Genomic DNA, 26,185 nt, shown 5'->3' on the forward strand with positions numbered 1-26,185 from the left:
GACGCTGAAGGGGTTATTCTGTTCGATGTCCTTCCCCATGGTCAAACGATCAACTCTGAAGTGTATTGTGCTACTCTTCAGAAATTGAAGAAACGACTCCAGCGTGTTCATAGGCACAAAAATCAGAACGAACTTCTCCTTCTTCATGACAACGCAAGACCTCACACAAGTCTTCGCACCCGAGAGGAGCTCACAAAACTTCAGTGGACTGTTCTTCCTCATGCACCCTACAGCCACGATCTCGCACCGTCGGATTTCCATATGTTTGGCCCAATGAAGGACGCAATCCGTGGGACGCACTACGCGGATGATGAAGAAGTTATTGATGCAGTACGACGTTGGCTCCGACATCGACCAATGGAATGGTACCGTGCAGGCATACAGGCCCTCATTTCAAGGTGGCGTAAGGCCGTAGCATTGAATGGAGATTACGTTGAAAAATAGTGTTGTGTAGCTAAAAGATTGGGGAATAACCTGGTGAATTTCAATGCTGAATAAAACAACCCCTGTTTCAGAAAAAAAATGTGTTGCATTACTTATTGAACTGCCCTCGTATATTTCATTATTAATAGATATTCGCTGATTTCCTTACTACTTTGTATTTCCCTTTCTATCTTTACACCTCAGCCCTCCCTTCTCTTGATACCAAGAGCTCTCTCCAATTATGGGCCTTCCCCTCTTACACAGTGTTTTACTAAATTCTATTTAACTTCACAAGCTCCAGACTGTCATTTGCTTTGTTTGATCTCTTAATATTATATTCTGCTTCCTCTCTATAGCACAAAAATGATCTGTTTTTGTCATGATATGGCAACATTCCTCTTTCTATGGCTGCTATCCTCAGGAGAAGAACATGTTTTAAGATGACAGTATTTTTGTCTACCTCGAAGGAACTGAAAAGCCAAAAGTCAATCTACATGACAATTCGATATGCCTGGAGAGCTGAAACATGTTTCACGGATTTGTAATCAGATGATAAAAGAGAGTTACCTTCCCTATGAAGAAAATAACATACATGGATGAAACAGGGCTTAATAAGAGCCTAACACATCTACAGCTACATATATATACTCCACAAGCCACCTTTTGGTGTGAAGGTGGGTACTTTGCGTACTTCATTTCCCCTTTTCTTGTTCCAGTTGCGTATAGTGTGCAAGAAGAATGAATGGTGGTGAGGCTCCATATGGACTTGGATCTGTCTAATTTTATCTTCATGGTCTTTTGCTGAAATTTACGTAGGAGGAAGCAATGTACAGGTTGACTCTTCTAGGAACATATGAGCTCAGAACTTTAAACAGTAGACTACGCAGTGATGCAAAATGCCTCTCTTGCAGCATCTGCTGCTGGAGTTGACTCAGCACCTCCATGATGCATCCACACTTGCTAGATGAACCTGTAACGAAATGTGATGCTCTCTTTTGGATCTTCTATGTTTTCTCTATCAATCCTATCTGGTACAGATCCCAGACTAATGAGCAATATTCAAGTATTGATCAAACGAATGTTTTACAAGGTACTTCATTTTTTGATTGACTACAGTTCTTGAGGAGTCTTCCAATGAATCTCAGTCTGGCATCTGTCTTACCCGCAGTTAATTTATGTGGTCTTTCTACTTCAGATGGCTCCATAAGCATACTCCTACATATTTTATGGAAGTAATTGCTGCTAGTGATTCTTCTGCAATCATGTAATCATACAGTAAAGGGACTTTCAGTCCATGTATTCACAATATGTTAAATTTGTTTAAATTGCCACTCCCTGCATCAAGTGTGTATCGTCTGCAGGTATTCCTGCATTTCGCTACAATTTTTTAGCGTTGTGACTTCTCTGTCTGCAATATAGTCACCTGCAAAAAGCCTGACGGAACCTCTGACATTATCTACTAGGTCATTTATATACACGGTGAGTATGTAACACATATTATTCTTTCATTTTGTGAACGGTTCCAGATATCAAAACTAAGTTTTTGGCAAATGATAGATGGTAAGGGGCACATGCTTTGGTGTGTGATAAAGAGTCTTAACTCTTTTTATCAATCAATATACTGAAGCAAGTACAATTTCTTTAAAAGGACTGAAACACTTTCTTAATGGTATCTGAAAGTACTTGAAAAGCGAGTACAGTGATATAATGCTTGTTAATTTTGGTACTGAAAGTCTTCTCAAAGTAATCTGAGAAATATTCTGAAACTGAATGCCAAATCAGCTAGAATCAGCTACTGCATTGTAAACTGCTCATGCCAGGTTATGTCATATCAAGTATTTCGACTGTTTTCTTGTCTGCACTGCAGAACTAGCTGGAACTGTTATGTCTATCTGCAGGTCATTTATGCTTCAACATCCTTTCGTCTGCCTCTGTAGCTATACAGTCTGCAAGGTGGATTGCTAACCAAATGAGTCCGTGTTCGATTCCTGGCTGGGTCAGAGATTTTTTCTATTGAGGACTGACTGTCAAGTTGTCCTTACATTCTTATTGCCATAATTAACATTTCACTGTTGAGATGGCTGACATGACCCAAAAGCCAATGACACACAGTCTTTGCAAGCAGACATAAACACCAATGAGAAGTTAGACACGCTACTTTTAGGTGCCAAATTTCAAAGAGATACTGTCAAAATGGTAAAGCGGTATAGGTATATCTATCCTGACCATCTCTGTCCATTTCACCAACCAGCTGCGCAAATTATTGGGTCACTGGTATGAACAGGCAGCTTCAATGTCAAACAGAGGACGAGGACAAAGACTGCAAATGGGAGAGCACATGCAGAAGCTGCTCTGGAAGGATGCTTATCAGTCCACAAGGTAGCAAAGAGACATATTGCCAAGGAATGTGGAATCAGACGAGTGTCATTCGCATTTTGCATTGAGATAAATTCCACCCTTATCAACTGTCGTTACGTGATTTCGACTGTTATATAGAATTTGGTCAGTTTGCTCTGCATTGCCTGGGAGTCAACACTCTTTACAATGAAGCAACGTTTACAAACCATGGTATTGTAAATTTATGTAGCATGCACAACAGAGCACCTGAAAATCCACAATGTCTTCGTCAGGTACAGTGTGGCATTATAGGATATTCCATTATGGGATCTTATTTCATCCCAGAGGTGTTACATGGAAATAAAAGTACCCTATGCACATTTTCTTACAAACATTCTACCCCACTTGATATGTGACAGTTCATGTGGAGTCTACCTCGCTTGATATGCAACAGTTCATGTGGTGTTGCAATGCAAATACTGAATTAAAAGTTTACCGACCATTGCACTGGATGGAATGCTTCAGTACAATGGCCAGCCAGGTCCCCTGATTTGATTCCTTATGATATCTTTCTAAGGGGAGCACTGAAAGATGTGGTGTATCACGAAGCCATAACTATGCCAGATGCTAGGCACCATAGAATCATTGCAGCATGTAGCAGCATATCATCCAATGTACTTTCATCTGCCCGTCTACTTCTCAAATGACGAATTTAAATATGCGTTGCCGTTGATATTAAACAATTTGAGCACATGCTTAAGTAAAGTTTAAAAGTACATTTCATTAAGAAAAGTATTTATTTTGTGGGTGGCATGTCCTCAGTCATTCTGAATAATATGTTTAGTTTAATTAAAGTGTACTCCATTTAATGACAATTTCGAGTAGTAACTAAAGACACATCTGTCCAACAGCAGGTGTTTCACTTTTAGGAAGCATTCAGGCATCTACAAGCAAAGAAAATCTGGTATTATTATTATTATACCTAAGGAAGTTAATAAACTAGTTTATTTTTATTTATTTATTTATTCTTCTTTTGGTGAATAAGGCTGTTTATCAGTATCACGTATGAATGACCATCATTAGTGTTTCAGCTTTAACAAGTAATCAACAAAAGGGAGGGTTTAAGTGAAAAATTGGCTACCAAGACTGTAGATGTTTCCACAAAAACCTAGAAATGTACACACATTTGAAAAAGTTTTCCTAAGCTCCATCTGATGCTCCAGAAGCAAAAAATTGACAAGAATTATATCACTGTACTCATCTTTTCCAGCGCTTTCGGATGCTATTAGATGAAGTATATCATTCCATTTAAAAAACCATACTTGCTTCAATATCTCAATCAACACATGAGTTGGGCCTCTTTATAACAAACCAGAGTACATGTCCCTTAGCATACTACCAGCTGACAAAAATCACGAAATAAAAGGGGTCTTATGTGACTAACTCTGTATATTGTGAAACTTAACAGTCCTATAATACTCTCTTGGAACACACCCTTAGTTTCTTTTACTTCTGACAATCTATCCATTCAGACTGAAATGCTGTGTTTTGTTTGCTACAAACTCTTCGATATGATCACTCGGTTTGTGAAATCATCCGTACACTCGTATTTTGTTCATCATGTGGCAGGGCAGAACTGTATGAAATGTCTCCCGGAAGTCAAGAAACATGGTATCTATGTGGATGCCAGTATGTATTGGTTTCTGGGTCTCATGGACAAACATAGGGAGCTGGGTTCCACACAACCACAGTTTTTAGAACCAATGTTGATTCCTACAGAGGGGATTTTCAGTCTCCAGAAATGTCACAGTCTGCAAGTATAAAATGTGTTCTAAAATTCTACAACAGACCAATGTCTGGGATACAGGCCTATAATTTTGAGTGTCTGTCCAATGACACTTCTTGTAAAATGGGAATGACCAGTGCCTTTTTTTTTTTTTTTTCTCCTTTCAATTACTGGGAAGCTTTGCTCCTCAAGAGACGTAAGGTACATTGCTGGTAGAAAATGAGCAAGTTCTTTCGCATACTCTGTATAGAAATGAAATGGTATCCTGTCAGATCCAGTAGCCTTTCCTCTGTTGAGCGACTTCAGTTCCTTTTCTATCTCTTGATCACTTATTTTTTTATTTGTCATTTTGCCATTCACGCAACTAATTAAAGGAGAAACAACAGTAGGGTCTTCCTCTGTGAAACCATTTTGGAAAAAGGCATTTATTATTTTGGCCTTGAATCTGTCATCCTCTGTTTCAATGTTATTATGGTCATAGTGTCTGAACAGATGGCATCAATCCATTTATTGATTTAACATAAGAACACAACTTTTTAGGATTTTTTGTCAAGGTGGTAGACAGAATTTGGCTTTAGAATTCATTGAAGGCTTAACACACAGCCCTATTTTCGCAACAGCAAAATAAAATGCAGCTTTAAACCACACACAAGAAAATTATTGAACATGCTAATAACTACATGAAATTAATGTGGAAAATTGTTAATACTAGCAACCAATTAAATTCTGTAAACTTCACATATTTAGAAGGTACACCAGCCATACAGAACTGAAGACAATTTACCAATACTCAGGGCTGCCTCTGCAGCAAGGAAAATGGTTTTAAATTCAGTTATCAACTTTACATTACCATGTTAAAGAATGTCAGTCCTCACAGTGAAATCACACAACAAAGCATATGTCTTGATAAATGCTCTTGCTCCCACTAATAGTGATAACAAGGAACATCCTCTGAAAGCAGAAAGATTTTAGGAAACACTAGAGGAAACTATAAGCAAGCTCTACAAACATTTTTTGAAAATCTTATTAGGTCATTTTAATGCACAGGTTGGCATCAATAAGAAATACAGATGAGCAATAAGATTTCATATGGTGCATCATCAGATGGATAAAAATGCAGAACGTCTAATAAGCTTTTAAACATCATTTGTGCTGAGTCTTATGACTATACTGATTGTGAAACCTCTAAAAAAAATCTGGGAATCACTTAAACCATTAATCCATTATTAAGGGAATTCCAGATTGATCATGTGGCAGTTTCAGCAAAAATATGTATGAGATTCAAAATGTCTGAGTATGGAAAGGAGTCGTCAATTTGCATATCTGTTAAACAAAAATCAAAATTAGATTTCCATTAGATCCAGATCTATGGGCAACAGTTTGCCTGAAGAAGAATGTAAGGCTTTTACTCATGATCTACAAGAAAAAGATTCCAAGGAGTGGCCAAACCTCCTAAACACATTACAGACATCAGCCACAAAGTTAGGACAATTACACATGAAAAAATCACAGATGATGGAATACAACCTGTGATGAAGCTGTCAATGAGTGAATCAAAGCTATGAAACGCTGGAATGGACATCATACATTTGAAAAACAATGGGAAACCTTCCCACAGATACAAAAATCAACCTCAAAAACAGTTCACAATGAAACACTTGCCGATGACAAATGCAGACTTAGAGATAGATACAGAGACAGAGCATGCTTTCCAGGATAACAACATCCGAAACCCATGGGATCCATACAATAAATGGATAATATCACATATAAGATAAAACTTTGTCATTAAGACAGTTGTTTTGCTAGAAGTATTATATACCTCAGATATTACATACCAGGGAGGCCACTCAAAACTTGACGGAAATGGAAAGAGCATGAAAAATTTTCAGAAAAAGTTATGGTATCTTTAATACAAATTGTATATGGATGAAAGAAAAACCACAAATCTATCCACAGAAGTTGACAAGTACACAGATGGAATACACAGAAGACACTTTAAATTCTACAGTCATGCCTGCAGAATGTGCAACACTAGTTCAACTAAAAACTTACTTCATATAATAAATTGAAAAAAGAAAAAAAATTGCATTGATAGTAGAAATTAAGCAAGACTTACGAGCAATGAATGCCACAGAAAACTCCATCAGAGAACACAAAGCCTTTGGAATCCTAGCTGCAAACACAGAATGCAGAAAAAGCTAAAAGACCACTAGAAAACAGTGGACTGACGAACACAAGAAACAACACAGTGTGTTTATGGGAAGAGATGAAGCAAAAGAACTGTCGGACCATGCTAACACATTCAAATATGCTCTTTAATTGGGTATAATGTAGAAATAAGAAAATTACTGTATATGTTGTATGACATACATGACTGATTATTGGTACAAATCAAATATATAATGAGTGTTTTCAGACTGAGTGTTCTTCACAACAGGTAATCAGTTAAAATTGTTCAGCTGAATGTAATCAATCAGGAGTTATCCAATAAAGAGTTTAACTCCTGGATGTTTACTTTTACCTAATAGATTTTGACCAATCACTAGCTGGGAACACTCACTCCAAACTGAGGATGTTAATTATACAGGGTGAGGCTGATAAGTCATAACACCCCTTGTATCTCCCCAACCGTAATAGATACAAAGATGCCATTTGGACAGTGAATTGCAGGGACAGGGGCTACTTGAATACATCACATTTCATGTTTAAATTTTAGTGTAACATGAGAAGCTTAAAAAGATGGTTTCAAATATGTGTACATCATAATATTTAGGCGAATAGTTTTTGACACAGATATGTTCCCATATCGCATTCGTCCTTCGAAGCAGCATTATACAATGCGACCTTTCCTGTTGACCACTGATGAACTTAACAGGGAAGGCGTTGTTTTCCTGCTTCTCGATAATGTCGCAAGGTGACGCACGAGGTAGCTGGAGAGAAGGGTATAAATGTGCTGCTAGGGTAATGAGACATCACATTTCCGTCACAGTTTCTTGGAGCAGGCATGTACACCAACAAAGAAAAGTTAGATATGCTTCTAGTGTATGGTGAAAGCAGAAGAAATGCCGTTAGAGCAATAAAGCGATAGGGTGAGCTGTATCCCGATCGTTAGTGTCCTACGCACCAGCTTCTTGCACATATTTCCAAGAAACTACTTGAATCGGGATCATGGAATGCCGTACATAGGACAAGGCAGAAAACTGCAACTGGTCAGGGAAATGAATAGGGCGTCCTAGTGTTGGCACATAACGACCCTACTGTTTCGTGCAACGTATTGCCTCGGAATGGGGTATAAGTCAGAGAAGTGTTCTACACATATTGCACCAGCATAGATTTCACCCGTTTCACCTCTCATTACATCAAGCACTCTCCGGTGCAGATTTTGAACGGTGCCAGGAATTTTGCCGGTTTGCTCTGCAGCGCCTACATGGTGATACAATGTTTTTTCAACGGATACTTTTTACTGATGAAGCGACTTTCACCAACCACAGTAATTTGAATTTGCACAATATGCATTACTGTTCAATAGAGAACCCTCATTGGCTTCGACAGGTACAGCATCGACAACTGTGGAGTGTTAACGTGTGGTGCAGAATTGTCAGAAATGTCATTTTGGGGAGGTACGTCATACCGGGTATACTAAATGGCAATAACTATGCACAGTTCCTGTGAAACATAATGCCCATTTTGCTGCAAGAGGTACCACTAACTACGTGTCAGTGGATGTGGTTCCAACATGATGGCTGTCCTGCTCACTCTTTCCGTGTGGCTACAGGGCTGTTAAATGAAAAGTTCCCTGATTGTTGGATAGGATGATGTGATGAAGTGAAGTGGCCGGCCCGGTCTCCTGATTTGACCCCTCTTGATTTTTTCTGTAGGGAGCAATCAAACAAAGTGTATGCTCAAATACCAACCACACCAGAAAATATGAAGCAATGTATCACGGAAGCATGTGCTGACATCTCACATGACACCCTCGCAGCCATTCCCGAATCATTCGAACAGCAACTACAAATGTGCATTGCAGCAGAGGGGAAGCATTTTGCTTCAGTAAAGTTATGTATCATGTACAGTATGTATTTTGCATCTTTGTGTGTTCTTGCTTCGTATTGTGATCAATAGTAAATATTTTCAAATAAAAAACAAATATGTACGACATAATTGTGACCAATAATGGCCTCCTTATTTACATTTGTATTTCTGTTACTTAAAATATATTAACATCTTTTAGTATTTTAATACTGTATGTTGTCTACTATTTTGGTATTACAGATGTCAAATAACTGAATAATATTTGCGTGACATCATCAGTTAATTTCTGTGCAAAATATCACAGTATGAATTACTATTGTCAGGAAAATGAGCGTTTTTGTGGAACGACGGACTCTTGACGCTTACCACGTAGTCCACACAACAGAAAAAATTGCATTGGACAACACCGCTTCGAAGGACGAACACGATACGAGAACATATCTGTGTCTCAAAAACTATTCGCCTAAATATTATGATATACACATATTTGAAACCATGTTTTTAAGCCCATCATGTTACACTAAAATTTAACAGAGAGTTCCATATTTAAAAAAAAAAAAAAAAAAAAAAAAGATGGCCTCATATCTCTGTAATAAAAAATACCAAACGGCATCTTTGTATCTATTATGGTTGGGGAGATATAAGTGGTGTTATGAAATAGCTGCCTCACCCTGTTTATACACTGAAGAGCCAAAGAAACTGGTACCTCTGCCTAATATTGTGTAGGGGCCCATGAGCACATACAAGTGTCGCAACACGATGTGGCATGGACTCGACTAATATCTGAAGAAGTGCTGCTGGAGGGAATTGAGATCATGAATCCTCCTGCAAGGCTCTCCATAAATCTGTAAGAGTATGGGGGGTGGGGGTGGAGATCTCATCTGAACAGCGCGTAGCAAGGCATCCCAGATAATGCTCAATAATGTTCGGGTCTGAGGATTCCCGTGGCCAACACAAGTGTTCCTGGAGCCATTCTGTAGCAATTATGGACGTGTAGGGTATCACTTTCCCTGCTGGAATTGCCCAAGTCCATCAGAATGCACAATGGACATGAATGGATGCAGGTAGTCAGACAGGATGCTTACATATGTGTCACCTGTCACAGTCGCATCTAGACTTTTCAGGGATCCCATATCACTCCAACTGCATAGGCCACACACCATTACAGAGCATCCACCAGTTTGAACACTCCCCTGCTGAGATGCAGCGTCCATGGATTCATGAGCTTGTCTCCGTACCCATACATGTCCACCCCCTCGATAAAATTGGAAATGAGACATGTCCAGGCAGGCAACATGTTTCCAGTCACCAGCAGTCAACAGGCCCAGACGAAGCATAAAGTTTTGTGAAGCGAGGTGGGGCGAGGCCAAGAGGGTGCCCGAGGCAAGCGAACAGAGGTGGGTGAGGGGGAAGGGTGGGGTGAGGGGCACGGCAGGGCTAGGCGAGGCAGGGGGTTGGTGGGTGAGGAGAGAGGGTGTGAGGCACGAGGAAGGGGGGGGCGGGAGAGATTGCGGCTCAGGAAGGCAGGGAGGGGGAAGCACTGGAGACTGCGGCTCAAGGACGGAGTGGGGGGGGGGGGGCACTGGAGACTGCGGCTCAAGGACGGAGTGGGGGGGGGCACTGGAGACTGCAGCTCAGGGAGGGAGGGAGGGAGGGAGGGAGAGGGGTACGCAGGAGGGGGGAGGAGCAGAGTCTGTGGCACGAGGGGGCAGGCACGGAGGCTCACTGCATGGGGGGGGGGGGGCGGGCACGGAGGCACACTGCATGGGGGGGGTGGGGGCGGGCACGGTGGCACACTGCATGGGGGGGGGCACGGAGGCACACTGCATGGGCGGGGGCAGGCAGGAAGGGGCCGCGGCTGGAGAGTGGGCTCATGAGTGTGGCGACCATAGACATGCTGGTGGGGGGCCATAGACCCGCAGAGAGGGTTCAGAGTCCTCCTGAATGGAAGGCACTTCTGCGGCGGTGGGGGGTGGGCGCGCGGGGCCGCGGCAGGCGGGTGGGGATGCAGGGCCGTGGAAGGGGGGTTGGGTGCGCGGGGTTGCAGCAGGGGGGGTGGGCGCAGAGGGCGTGTGAGTGTGGTACTGCGGCAGGGGGTGGGCGCAGAGCAGGTGTGAGTGCGGTGCTGTGGCAGGTGGTGGGCGATCGGATCCGCGGCAGGTGGTGGGCGATCTGGTCCGCGGCTGATTGAGGAGTGGGTCTGCGGCTGGAGGGGAGCGCATTGCTGCGGTTGGAGGGGGGCCTCAAAGCTGAAGAGGTGGCAGTACCGCGGCAGGATGGGGGGCTAGCAGCGAGTGGGGAGTGTTCCGCGGCTGGTGAGGTGTGTTCCGCGGCTGGTGAGGTGTGTTCCGCGGCTGGTGAGGTGTGTTCCGCGGCTGGTGAGGTGTGTTCCGCGGCTGGTGAGGTGTGTTCCGCAGCTGGTGAGGTGTGATCTGTGGCAGGTGGGAGGACATCCGCGGCGTGTGGGGGCGTGTTTCCTCAGCGGGTGGGGGGAAGGGGGTGTTCTGCAACAGGAGGGGCTGTTCCACAGAGGGGGGTTCCGCAGAAGGGGGGGGTTCCGTAGTGTGTGGGGGGCGGTCGTGGTGGCTGGGGGGTGTTCGCGGAGTGTTGGGTGGGGGTTCGCAGCGGGTGGGGGGGAATTCACAGGGGTTTCGCAGCGGGTGGGGGGAGGATTCGTGGCTTGTGGTGGGGGAGGGCTGCGGCGGATGAGGGGTGGCCTTCGGCATCATCAGGCTGTTGGCCCGCAGCAGTAGGGGGTCGTTCCACAGTATGAGGAGGACGCAAGCGGCGAGACGGGGGGGGGGCGTGCGGCATGAGGGGGGGGGCGGAGGAGGCGAGCAGCAAGGGGGGGGCGGAGGAGGCGAGCGGCAAGGGGGGGGCGGAGGCGAGCGGCAAGGGGGGGGGGCGGAGGCGAGCGGCAAGGGGGGGGGCGGAGGCGAGCGGCAAGAGGGTGGGGGATCGAGCGGCAAGCGGGGGGGGGGGATCGAGAGGCAAGCGGGGGGGGGATCGAGCGGCAAGAGGGGGGGGGGGGGGATCGAGCGGCAAGAGGGGGGGGAGGTGTGCGGCAAGAGGGGGGAGGTGTGCGGCAAGAGGGGGGAGGTGAGCGGCAAGAGGGGGGAGGTGAGCGGCAAGAGGGGGGAGGTGAGCGGCAAGAGGGGGGAGGTGAGCGGCAAGAGGGGGGAGGTGAGCGGCAAGAGGGGGGAGGTGAGCGGCAAGAGGGGGGAGGTGAGCGGCAAGAGGGGGGAGGTGAGCGGCAAGAGGGGGGAGGTGAGCGGCAAGAGGGGGGAGGTGAGCGGCAAGAGGGGGGAGGTGAGCGGCAAGAGGGGGGAGGTGAGCGGCAAGAGGGGGGAGGTGAGCGGCAAGAGGGGGGAGGTGAGCGGCAAGAGGGGGGAGGTGAGCGGCAAGAGGGGGGAGGTGAGCGGCAAGAGGGGGGAGGTGAGCGGCAAGAGGGGGGAGGTGAGCGGCAAGAGGGGGGAGGTGAGCGGCAAGAGGGGGGAGGTGAGCGGCAAGAGGGGGGAGGTGAGCGGCAAGAGGGGGGAGGTGAGCGGCAAGAGGGGGGAGGTGAGCGGCAAGAGGGGGGAGGTGAGCGGCAAGAGGGGGAGGTGAGCGGCAAGAGGGGGGAGGTGAGCGGCAAGAGGGGGGAGGTGAGCGGCAAGAGGGGGGAGGTGAGCGGCAAGAGGGGGGAGGTGAGCGGCAAGAGGGGGGAGGTGAGCGGCAAGAGGGGGGAGGTGAGCGGCAAGAGGGGGGAGGTGAGCGGCAAGAGGGGGGAGGTGAGCGGCAAGAGGGGGAGGTAAGCGACAGATGTGGAGTGTCTAAGGCAAAGTGTGATTTACGGTGCTCGAGTGAGGGCAAAGGTGGGGCAGGAATGAGACTGAGAAGGGCAAGAGAGTGATCCGTGGATGGGTCGTGGTGCAGTAACTGGGAGATTTAGAAGTAATATATAGGAGGGTGGAGTCGGAGGTGGGTAGGCGGTGGTGGTGGTGGTGGTGGTGGTGCTGGTGGTGGCAACAAATATGTCAATATTACTGTGTGTGACTGTAAAATGTAAACTTCGTTTGGAAATGTCACACTTATTAAAATGTTCCAGGCTACAGTGCCGTGATGGAATGAATTTCTTATTTCAGTAAGAAATTTATTCATCCAAGGAATAACAGAATATTTTAAGAAGATTGGCCTTGCTGCTATTTTCTGAAATAATGTCTCCAATCTGTGTGATATTTTTTGTTGCATGCCATGTTGTGTGGCATGGTAAGTGACATACGGAATCAAGTAGTGTCAGCAAACATACTATTACACTTAGGTTACTATTGACCATTGTGTTAGACCATTTCTTGCATGATCTATTGATTGTTTAGCACCACTTATGATACATAAATTTTACTAGTCTTTACTACAACTAGAAAGATTTCACCGAGTTTTCATTTCATTTGTGAAATATATACTATGGGATTTAGTGCTTTTTTAAAATTAATTTATTTCATGCTGTAAAGGATGTGAGGTGGAATATAAGTATTTGTCATTTTTGGTTTGCAACCAAGCTACACTGGCAATCAAAAGTATAGTAGTGGTGCTAAAGCAAGCAGAAAACTGATGTGTATGATTCATCCTGTTTTGTACCCAATGCTGTGCCTAACAGTGTTAGCAAAAAAATCAAATGATGATAAAAAACATCCATGGGAATAGTGTTTTATGCAATTATTGTTTACCTATTTGCTTCTGTATTCCGTAGAAATATTGGAACACGGGAGGCAATACTGACCTTATGACTTATCTTAGAATAAAGATTAAGGAAAGGCAAACCTACGTTTCTAGCATTTGTAGACTTAGAGAAAGCTTTTGACAATGTTGACTGGAATACTCTCTTTCAAATTCTGAAGGTGGCAGGGGTAAAATACAGGGAGCGAAAGGCTATTTACAATTTGTACATAAACCAGATGGCAGTTATAAGAGTCGAGGGACATGAAAGGGAAGCAGTGGTTGAGAAGGGAGAGAGACAGGGTTGTAGCATCTCTCCGATGTTATTCAATCTGTATATTGAGCAAGCAGTAAGGGAAACAAAAGAAAAATTTGGAGTAGGTATTAAAATCCATGGAGAAGAAATAAAAACTTTGAGGTTCGCCGATGACATTGTAATTCTGTCAGAGACAGCAAAGGACTTGGAAGAGCAGTTGAACGGAATGGACAGTGTCTTGAAAGGAGGATATAAGATGAAGTAGTAAAGGAGTTTTGCTATTTGGGGAACAAAATAACTGATGATGGTTGAAGTAGAGAGGATATAAAATTTAGACTGGCAATAGCAAGGAAAGCGTTTCTGAAGAAGAGAAATTTATTAACATCGAGTATGTCCGCCCCTCATGGTCTCGCGGCAGCATTCTTGCTTCCCAAGCACGGGGTCCCGGGTTCGATTCCCGGCGGGGACAGGGATTTTTCCTGCCTCGAGATGACTGGGTGTTGTTGTGTTGTCTTCATCATCATCATTCATCCCCATTATGGTCGGAGGAAGGCAACGGCAAACCACCTCCATTAGGACCTTGCCTAGTAAGGCGATGCGGGTCTCCCGCATCGTTCCCCTATGCTCTGTAAAGAAGCATGGGACTTCATTTACATTTTTTTCCATAGATTTAAGTGCCAGGTAGTCGTTTCTGAAAGTATTTGTATGGAGTGCAGCCATGTATGGAAGTGAAACATGGACGATAAATGGTTTGGACAAGAAGAGAATAGAAGCTTTCAAAATGTGGTGCTACAGAAGAATGCTGAATATTAGATGGGTAGATCACATAACTAATCATGAAGTATTGAATAGAACTGGGGTGAAGAGGAGTTTGTGGCACAAGTTGACAAAAAGAAGGGACCGGTTAGTAGGACATGTTCTTAGGCATCAAGAGATCACAAATTTAGCATTGGAGGGCAGCGTGGAAGGTAAAAATTGTAGAGGGAGACCAAGAGATGAATACACTGAGCAGATTCAGAAGGCTGTAGGTTGCAGTAAGTACTGGGAGATGAAGAAGCTTGCACAGGATAGGGTAGCATGGAGAGCTGCATCAAACCAGTCTCAGGACTGAAGACCACAACAACAACAACAACAACAACAACATTTGCTTCTGTAGCATGTATGTCTCACATTTTCCAACAACCAAAGCTGAAAATTAAAGTTTGTGATTTTGTGGTAAGTCCACTAAAGATTAATATGTTCATCAGTATTAATTGATTCTTTCAGCCTGTGGTCTTGTTACATTCTCATTTATTTCCTAATGTCTCTCATTCTCTTCAGTCGTTTTGTGTCTTATCAGCTGAGGTAACTAGTTGATTACAAAAAAAACAGTCACCCATATTGTGACTATCTGTGGATCTCTCTCTTCTTTTGTTTGTAAGTATATTTTTTCCAGTCTTTATTTATGGAGTGTTATTTTGGTAATGATTTATTTATGGATTAGAGTTCTCTGTGAAGGTTAAACTGGAGTCGAGATACTGTATCTAACACATACAGACTTGCAGTCATATGACACGGCTTTCATTTCTGTTTGAAATTATAATCCTTAACTGAAAAATGAAATATTAACTAGTTTTCAATGGAAGAAATAGAAAACAGAAATCTACACTAAAGTTACTGAGTAATTTTGTGAGGGGAAATTAAAGTACTTAATTTTATTCATTAGAAGCTTCTATTAATACACCATCACCAATGCAAATCTGGGCAATAACCTTATCTATGACACACTAACGTTGAATTCTAGATATATTTAATGACATATTCTATTATCACACATAATGGATGCCAAGGTATAAGGAAGTAAAAACAGATAATAAACACATTCCTCTACTACCATTTTCAATTTTTCAGAGTTTTCATAGACTGCAGTTTCACATGTTCTCTCTCAAACGAGAGGACAAAAGATAACGAAACGTATGACGTCCATAAAGTCAGAAATTTACATTGCCTTGCATTTATTTGGTTTTTTAGGAATGGCTTTGACTGAATAATTTAAGTAAGATTTACGTTTTCTGGGGGAGAGGGTGACAATGACTAGAGCACAGTGTTAATAGCCGTCATATACTTCAGGCTCAGAACATGAAGATAACAGTCTCTGGCAGTCATAGATCAGCCTGGGTTTTTATTTGCTCATTTTTAAGTGATATGACTAAGTACTGGATTTGGTGATAAATACTCAACAGAGATGATAACGCACAATTTAATGTTTAAAAAATTACAAATTTATTAAAAGTTGTTCCACTGAAGAACTGAATACCATTTTAATTTGAAATCAAACAACAATATTATATACCTCTTTGAAATCCTCAAATTTGTCACTATTATTATCGCTATAAAGTGCACTGTAGCAACTCTCTTGCACAGTAGTACCTTTAAGTGGAAGCTCGCCACAACAGGTAAAGTCTTCATAGTGAGCTGCTTAGTAGACTCCTGATAACTCTGGCAGTTACTGCACTTTATCTTCGCGGATGACCCCAGGTGTTCAGCTCTTGTAAACCTTTCAAGACAGTCAAGTAAAGAGGTTGGTTCAGACTGTGCAGACTGCTGCTGCTGTTCTTGTGGCTGCTGCTGCAGCTGCTGTTGCAACTGCTGCTGCTGACTTTGCTGTGAATGTTGCTGCTGCAACAACTGTTGGTGGTGCTGTTGTTGATGCTGTGATATTGTTCCACCTTCTGTTGTTCCACTCTGTGCCACTGCAGCTGGTCCCAAATCCAGAGAGATGTCCCAGAAAGGATCAATTGTAGTTGAAACACCACTAAAGGAACAGATGAACCACATACATCTAATAGGATTCTTTTCCCACATTGCAGTATACAAAAGTTTATTAGATATTGCTTATTATGAATAGCTTATCTTGTGTAATTAAGGGAGTTTACTGACAATCAGGAATTTTTTAGATCAAATTACAGCACGTCTTTGGATTCACATTGAGCTTCATGCAATGTTTCATGCCCTGTTAAGCTTTAGGCTCATCGAAATTAGTGAAAGCCACAGCCTGACACAACACGGAAGCAAAAAAATAAATCAGATCTCGCTATATCTTGTGGAATGAAGCAGTTCAGCCACTAAAAAAAAACCCACAAATAATCTGCACCAGGACCAGTTAGTTTATTAGCTATAAAATCCAAATAAAAAGGAAGTTTCAAATTCATGAAGTATGTAAATAGCATTATCATGAAAGAAAATATTTCGGGAGAGACAGGTTCGACTGCAAGGAGAAAGGTCCATAACGGCTCTATGTTTAAGTCCTTCATCTTTTAACATTCGTTGCATATTATTCCTGTACCCTTTTTGACAGCTGCAGGAGGCTGAAGTTACACTTACATAACAATAAAGATTCAAGAGGTAATTCTGCAGTACTGAACTCATACATGGCTTTTTAACAGAAGACGAGATTCTGTAAGATGTGGTAATTGACATTAATGACATTATAACAGACATTTGGTGCCTTTAGTATGAGAACTGGTACAGCATGGCAGATAAGCTTTGAAGCAGAAATGTATGAATGTATGGTTTCGCGGCGATATGATTTAGTAAAATTTTCTCGGGCTTCCAGCAGCGTCAAGTGGTTAAAATCCCACAAGCTTTCAACTGAGCCCTCCTCACCATTTGTCAAGTGGTAAGAATGGCTAAAAAAACTATTAATTTGAAGCATAAAGTTCCTATGAGGAGGATACACTATTGTACCTGTACTTTCTCGAGAGCAGTGACACTTCATCATGTGATGCAACAGAATAATGAACCCCCACAGTAATACTCATCTCTGGGGAAATTTTACAGTGCATAAATATTTTAAACTTGAACTCATCCAGTCTCCTATCTATGTGACAGATGATTATTTGGTAATATTTATAAACCATCCCACTGATGTTTAAAGTTATGTTTGCAGCTGGTTGTCGACACTTGTGTGTTCAGTTTGCCCTGTGTGTGAAATTCATTTCTGCACCCCAAAAGACTACATTCCAGTGCTAAGCTTGTTTGTATTGTGGCAGCACTGGGGCAATGCTTTGGTATGTATTCACCGAAGCTTCCATGTAGCATTTTGCTGTTGAACCTTGCTGAAGTGTAGTTCCTCTTCCTCCCCCATTGTTCAACCAACATGACACATAAATAGCAGATTCATATCTTCACTATTCCATAACTTACTATATCTATTACATCATGTCTCCCTGTGAGAATTATAATCCTGAAATTGAAATGACAACAGGTGTCTTGACAGCAATGACAGGCACGAGTTTTCTCTTATTTGTTGCAGTTAAGATAGCAATACCATGAGCAGCTTTTATTGTTTGTCGTACCGGAGGATTCGATATGCAGTTGCTCATGTGCTCAGTGTCAACAGTGTGCATTGTCTACAGTAGGGCTGCTGATAAAATATCGATATGTTGATATTTTTTCCAAAAAAACTGCAATATAGTTCAACAAAAAAAAATTTCTGATGTATTGATATAGAAATGGCAGTATCAAGTGCCGACATTTCCATTTCATATTATAATTTTTTTCAAATTTTCAGTAAATATTTGAAATTGTTATTTTGAAATTGTAGTAGAACATAATTTTATTTTCACTGTGTGACAGTGTATTACTACTTTTTGAGCTTTCATCACATCCAGTCTTTTTATTAGGGTGGTGGTGTGGCTGGAATAACAAAACTTCCGATGTGAAGAAATAGCACACCACTTGCATTAAAAATCAATTTTTAATGCAACTAATATGCTATTTCTTCACATCAGCATTCTCCAAAATCAGCTGCTGAAGATGATGAACAAAAATCTAAATGATAGGAAATGTTGATGTAATCAGCACTACTACCAGAAACTGCAAGATATAACTTCACCAAGGAATTTTGATAATACAACTGCTAGTGGCTGGCATTTGCAGAAACGAGAAAACAAGGAAGTCGACATAAAGTGTGCTGGACAAATCCAATATGTGATAAAAATGATGGACCCATCAGATAACTTTCATTGTGCCACCAACATACAGTTACCATGTTAGCAAAGTGGTTATCGCCAAGTGAGAATGCGCATCATTTTCCTTTCAGTTCTCCCTCTAAGGCGGATAAGCAGCCTGCTAGCTTGTTGATGTACAGAATATCTAATAATAAATCAATACTTAAATACACAGCACTAGAGCCAGCAGTATATTTACAATGTGCAGATTATATTTTTTAGAGGCCGGTATGTCGATATTTTTTCTGTCGATATAGTGATACTTTTTATCGATATATCGATAGCCAATAATGATATTTTTATACAATATTAATATATCGGATTCCCAATCTTTTTAAAAATATCAACAGTCCTCGTCTACAGCGTCGAGTCAATTTATATGATAATTCAGTGCAGAAGATTAGTTGAAATAAATTTCACTTCTTTGTCGCTTTAATAGCTGTGGATCAAGGACAGAGATTGTAAGACAGATTTCAGAACCAGATTTTAAATTGTAAGACTTTTCCAGGGGCAGATGTAGACTCTGACCACTATCTATTGGTTATGAACTGTAGATTAAAACTAAGAAACTCCCAAAAGGTGGGAATTTCAGGAGATGGGACCTGGATAAACTGAAAGAACCAGAGGTTGTAGAGTGTTTAAAAGGGAGCAATAGGGAATGATTGACAAGAACAGAGGAAAGGACTGCAGGAGGAGAAGAAGAATGGGTAGCAATGAGAGATGAAATGGTGAATGCAGCAGAAGATCAAGAAGATAAAAAGACGAGGGCTAGCAAAAATCCATGGGTAACATAAGAGATGATGATGATGTCCCATATGCCTCACAGAGCGTAGGGGAACGATGCGCGAGACCTGCACTGCCGTACTAGGCAAAGTCCTAGTGGAGGTGGATTGCCATTGTCTTCCTCCGACAGTAATGGGGATGATGAAGACGATACAACAACACCCAGTCATCTCGAGGCAGGTGAAAATCCCTGACCCCGCCGGGAATCGAACCCAGAAGCGAGAACGCTACCGTGAGACCACAAGCTGCGGACAACACAAGAGATATTGAATTTAATTGATAAAATGAGAAAATATAAAAATGCAACAACTGAAGCAGGCAAAAGGGAATACAAACATCTAAAAAATGAGACTAGCAGGAAGTGCAAAATGGCTAAGCAGGAACAGCTAGAGGACAAATATAAGGATGTAGAAGCATATAAAACTATGGGTAAGATTGATGCTGTCTATAGGAAAATTAAAGAGACTATTGGCAAAAAAAGAACCACCTGTACATCATCATCTCAGATGGAAAACCAGTCCTAAGCAAAGAAGGGAGAGAAGAAAAGCAGAAAGGTCGAGGAGTATAAAAAGGGTCTCTGCAAAAGAGATGTACTTGAGGGCAATAATATCGAAATGGAAGAGGACACAGAAGCAGATGAGAAAGGAGATATGATGCTGGGTGATGAATTTGACAAACCACTGAAAGACTTAATTTGAAACAAGGTTCCAGGAGTAGACAACATTCTGTTAGGGCTGCTGTTAGCCTTGGGAGAGCCAGCCATGACAAAACTTTTCCATCTGATGAGCAAGATGTACGAGACTGGCGAAATACCCTCAGACTTCAAGGAGAATATAATAATTACAATTCCAAAGAGTGCAGGTGCTGACAGGTGTGAAAATTACTGAACTATCAGTTTAATAAGTCAGAGTTGCAAAATACTAACACGAATCCTTTACAGAAGAACGGAAAAACTGGTAGAAGCCATCTACGGGGAAGATCAGTTTGGATTCTGGAGAAATGTAGGAACATGCGAGGCAATACTGACCCTACGACTTCTCATAGAAGAAAGGTTAAGGAAAGCAAAGCTATGTTTATAGCACTTGTAGACTTAAAGAAAGCTTTTGACAATGTTGACTGGAATACTCCCTTTAAAATTCTACAGGTGAAAGTGTAAAATACATGGAAACCAGAAGGCAATTATAAGAATCAAGGGGCACAAAAGGGAAGCAGTGATTGAGAGGGGAGTGGTACAGGGTTGTAGCCTATCCCCGGTGTTATTCAATCTGTATATTGAGCAAGCAGTGAAAAAAACAGAAGAAAAATTTGGAGTAGGAATTAAACACCAGGGAGTAAAAATAAAAACTCTGAGGCTTGCTGATGACATTGTAATTCTGTCAGAGAATACAAAGGACTTGAAAGAGCAGTTGAACAGTATGGAATGTGTCTTGAGAGGAGGATATACAATGAACTTAACAAAAGCAAAACGAGGAAAATGGAATGTAGTCAAACTAAATCAGGTGATGCTGAGGGAATTAGATGAGGAAATGGGACACACAAAGTAGTAGATGAGTTTTGCTATTTAGGGAGCAAAATAACTGATGATGGACGAAGTAGAGAGGATGTAAAATGTAGACCGGCAATGGCAAGAAAAGTGCTTCTGAAGAAGAGAAATTTGTTAACATCGAGTATAGGTTTAAGTGTCATGAAGTCCTTCCTGAAAGTATTTGTGTGGAGTGTAGCCATGTATGAAAGTGAAACATGAAAGATAAACAGTTTAAACAAGATGAGAATAGAAGTTTTTGAAATTTGGTGCTACAGAAGAATGCTAAAGTTTAGATAGGTAGATCATGTAACTAATGATGAGGTACTGAATAGAACAGGGGAGAAGAGAAATTTGAGGTACAACCTGATTAGAAGAAGGGATCGGTTGGTAGGACACATTCTGAGGTATCAAGGAATCACCAGTTTAGTACTGGAGGGCAGCGTGGAGGGTAAAAATCATAGAGGGAGACCAAGAGATGAATACTGTAAACAGATTTTTTGAACAGGATAGAGCAGCACGGAGAACTGCATCAAACCAGTCTTCGAACTGCAGACGACGACGACGACGACGACGACGACGACGACCACCACCACCACCACCACAACAATGACGATGACAACAACCTAGGGACAACAACCACCCAAAGACACCAACACTGGAAACCAAGTTAGTCAATAACATCTCAAATAAAAGTAAAGAAATTGTAAGAAGTTTTAGGCTCGACATTCACAGGCAAATAAATTGGATATGTGGATGTGATACCACAAACAAACTGTCCCGACTTTGAAAAAACTTTGTCACTATCAGGCAGGGACAATCTCTGACATTTACCACAGAAGATAAAGACAAATGAATGAGTTAAATCACACATGACTGCAAAGCCAGAGCACAATCTTTTAGGGAAACACGATATTTGACAACAACTTGATAGTGCTTATAGACAGTCAGTTGAAAGAGACAGTGATGAGAGTCATGAAATTCGTTACATACTTTGTAAAATTGTTGATTGCATCAAATTTTGAGATGCTTTTTAGCTCATACTCCATGGACATGATGACTGCACTAACACATCAAAGCTAGGAATTTTCCATGGTCTTATAAATTTCAATGCTGAACTTCACACTGCACTTATCTGTGATGTTCTGAAGGCTAGTTTTCAATGGCACGTCTAAACATATTCAAAATTAATTATTTTCCTGTATGCTAGGTTTATCATGACCATAGAATAAAGGAAACTGCTGCTGTTGATTTTGTATCAGTTATCACGCATGAAAGAAATAATATTCAACAATTTCACAGTTTGTTGGGGTTATGTAACATTTTTTGCCTGACAGTAAACCTGCAGAAAGGTTTTGAATTTTCTTCACTCCTCATGAAAATCATGCAGAAACTTCAGCAGAATCTCTTGAAGAAACTTTACTGGATACTGTGCGTAGTTCAGAGAAAATCCTCCCCACGCAGAGCAATAATGGCGCAGCTTTCATGAGTGGTTTTGGTTCGGGTGTACAGGCTCTTCTACAAGACCATTTTAAACATGTCTATTTTATTCACTGTTGTGGCCATAACTTGTGTTTGATTTTAGAGTAAACAATGATACAGATATTGCATCTTTTTGCCAATCTCAAGGAGGTTCTTAATTTTTCGAAGAGCTCCTCACAGCCAACAGTAAAGCTAATTGACTTTGTCCCTCATGTTTCCAATATGAGATGGAATTTAAATCAAGAAATGTGGAATTTATATCCCAAATAGAGTGTAACCTGTAGAATGCCAGGAGTACATTGAGCTACGTTCCACAAATATTCAAGCAAGAAGGCTCTGTCTGAAATTAAAGCATACAGTGTTCAAATTTTGATTGTCTGTATTTAATCATAGTATGCCACAGGTTCCCGCCATGAACCATGGACCATGCCATTGGTGGGGAGGCTTGCATGCCTCAGCGATACAGATAGCTGTACTGTAGGTGCAACCACAACAGACGGATAGCTGTTGAGAGGCCAGACAAACGTGTGGTTCCTGAAGAGGGGCAGCAGCCTTTTCAATAGATGCACGGGCAACAGTCAAGATGACTGACTGATCTGGTCCTGTAACATTAACCAAAACTGCCTTGCTGTGCTGGAACTGTGAATAGTAGCTGAAAGCAAGGGGAAACTACAGCCGTAATTTTTCCCGAGAGCATGCAGCTTTACTGTATGATTAAATGATGATGGTGTCCTCGTGGGTAAAATATTCCAGAGATAAAAAAGTCCCTTATTCGGATCCCCAGGCGGAGACAACTCAGGAGGATGTCATTGTTAGGAGAAATAAAACTGGTGTTCTACAGATCGGAGTATGGAATGTCAGATCCCTTAATCGGGTAAGTAGCTTAGAAAGTTTAAAAAGGGAAATGGATAGGTTAAAGTTAAATATTGTAGGAATTAGTGAAGTTTGGAGGTAGGAGGAACAAGACTTTTGGTCAGGCGAATACAGAGTTATAACAACAAAATCAAATAGGGGCAATGCAGGAGTAGGTTTAATAATGAATTAAAAAAAAAACTTAGAGCACAGGTAAGCTACTACGAACAGCAGAGTGAATGCATTATTGTAACCAAGATAGACACAAAGCCCAAGCCTACCACAGTAGCACAAGTTTATATGCCAACTACCTCCGCAGATGATAAAGAGATTGATGAAATGTATGATGAGATAAAAGAAATTATTCAGATAGTGAAGGGAGACAAAAACTTAATAGTCGTGGGTAACTGGAACTCGATAGTAGGAAAAGGGGCAGAAGGAAACGTAGTAGGTGAATATGGAATGGGAGTAAGGATTGAAAGAGGAAGCCACCTGGTAGAATTTTGCACAGAGCATAACTTAATCATAGCTAACACTTCGTTCAAGAATCATGCAAGAAGCCTGGAGATACTGGAACGTCTCAGATAGATTATATAATGGTAAGACAGAGATGGATTGGGGTGAAGAAATGAAAGAGGAAGCCGCCTTGTAGAATTTTGCACAGAGCATAACTTAATCATAGCTAACACTTGGTTCAAGAATCATAAAAGAAGGTTGTATACCTGGAAGAATCCTGGAGATACTAAAAGGTATCAGATAGATAATATAATGGTAAGACAGAGATTTAGGAACCAGGTTTTAAATTGTAAGACATTTCCAGGGGCCGATGTGGACTCTGACCACAATCTATTGGTTATGAACTGCAGATTGAAACTGAAGAAACTGCAAAAAGGTGGGAATTTAAGGAGATAGGTCCTGGATAAACTGAAAGAACCAGAGGTTGTAGAGAGTTTCAGGGAGAGCATAAGGGAACAATTGACAGGAATGGGGGAAAGAAATACAGTAGAAGAAGAATGGGTAGCTATGAGGGATGAAATAGTGAAGGCAGCACACGATCAAGTAGGTAAAAAGATGAGGGCTAATAGAAATCCTTGGGTAACAGAAGAAATATTGAATTTAATTGATGAAAGGAGAAAATATAAAAATGCAGTAAATGAAGCAGGCAAAAAGGAATACAAACGTCTCAAAAATGAGATCGACAGGAAGTGCAAAATGGCTAAGCAGGGATGGGGGATGGCTAGAGGACAAATGTAAGGATGTAGAGGCTTATCTCATGAGGGGTAAGACAGATACTGCCTACAGGAAAATTAAAGAGACCTTTGGAGAGAAGAGAACCACTTGTATGAATATAAAGAGCTCAGATGGAAACCCAGTTCTAAGCAAAGAAGGGAAAGCAGAAAGGTGGAAGGAGTATATAGTGGGTTTATACAAGGGCAATGTACTTGAGGACAATATTATGGAAATGGAAGAGGATGTAGATGAAGACTAAATGGGAGATAAGATACTGCGTGAAGAGTTTGACAGAGCACTGAAAGACCTGAGTCGAAACAAGGCCCCGGGAGTAGACAACATTCCATTAGAACTACTGATGGTCTTGGGAGAGCCAGTCATGACAAAACTATACCATCTGATGAGCAACATGTACGAGACAGGCGAAATACCCTCAGACTTCAAGAAGAATATAATAATTCAAATCCCAAAGAAAGCAGGTGTTGACAGATCTGAAAATTACCAAACTATCAGTTTAATAAGTCACGGCTGCAAAATACTTACACGAATTCGTTACAGACGAATGGAAAAACTGGTAGAAGCCGACCTCGGGGAAGATCAGTTTGGATTCCGTAGAAATGTTGGAACACGTGAAGCAATACTAACCTTTCGACTTATCTTAGAAGAAAGATTAAGAAAAGGCAAACCTACATTTCTAGCATTTGTAGACTTAGAGAAAGCTTTTGACAATGTTAACTGGAATACTCTCTTTCAAATTCTGAAGGTGGCAGGGGTAAAATACAGGGAGCGAAAGGCTATTTACAATTTGTACAGAAACCAGATGGCAGTTGTAAGAGTCGAGGGACATGAAAGGGAAGCAATGGTTGGGAAAGGAGTGAAACAGGGTTGTAGCCTCTCCCCGATGTTATTCAATCTGTATATTGAGCAAGCAGTAAAGGAAACAAAAGAAAAATTCGGAGTAGGTATTAAAATTCATGGAGAAGAAGTAAAAACTTTGAGGTTTGCCGATGTCATTGTAATTCTGTCAGAGACAGCAAAGGACTTGGAAGAGCAGTTGAACGGAATGGACAGTGTCTTGAAAGGAGGATATAAGATGAACATCAACAAAAGCAAAACGAGGATAATGGAATGTAGTCAAATTAAGTTGGGTGATGCTGAGGGAATTAGATTAGGAAATGAGACACTTAAAGTAGTAAAGGAGTTTTGCTATTTAGGGAGTAAAATAACTGATGATGGTCGAAGTAGAGAGGATATAAAATGTAGACCGGCAATGGCAAGGAAAGTGTTTCTGAAGAAGAGAATTTTGTTAACATCGAGCACAGATTTAAGTGTCAGGAAGTCGTTTCTGAAAGTATTTGTATAGAGTGTAGCCATGTATGGAAGTGAAACATGGACGATAACTAGTTTGGACAAGAAGAGAATAGAAGCTTTCAAAATGTGGTGCTACAGAAGAATGCTGAAGATTAGGTGGGTAGATCACGTAACTAATGAGGAGGTATTGAATAGGATTGGGGAGAAGAGAAGTTTGTGGCACAACTTGACTAGAAGAAGGGATCGGTTGGTAGGACATGTTTTGAGGCATCAAGGGATCACAAATTTAGCATTGGAGGGCAGTGCGGAGGGTAAAAATCATAGAGGGAGACCAAGAGATGAATACACTAAGCAGATTCAGAAGGATGTAGGTTGCAGTAGGTACTGGGAGATGAAGAAGCTTGCATAGGATAGAGTAGCGTGGAGAGCTGCATCAAACCAGTCTCAGGACTGAAGACCACAACAACAACAACAAGACAGAG

The 26,185-nt window shown here is 41.8% G+C and overlaps 1 protein-coding gene across 1 annotated transcript in view; it reads right to left on the reverse strand.

Moving 5' to 3' along the window:
- The window catches only part of LOC126235703 (ubiquitin carboxyl-terminal hydrolase 22), a 150,591-nt gene that overhangs the window by 38,532 nt on the left and 85,874 nt on the right, over positions 1 to 26,185 (reverse strand). Inside the window, exon 6 of the mRNA XM_049944458.1 lies at positions 15,942 to 16,326. Within this exon, the coding sequence (XP_049800415.1) occupies positions 15,942 to 16,326 (385 nt within the window). The remainder of the gene's footprint in view (positions 1 to 15,941; positions 16,327 to 26,185) is intronic.

This window comes from Schistocerca nitens, chromosome 2, assembly GCF_023898315.1.
Source record: "Schistocerca nitens isolate TAMUIC-IGC-003100 chromosome 2, iqSchNite1.1, whole genome shotgun sequence".
In the NCBI taxonomy this organism is placed as follows: Eukaryota; Metazoa; Arthropoda; class Insecta; order Orthoptera; family Acrididae; genus Schistocerca; species Schistocerca nitens.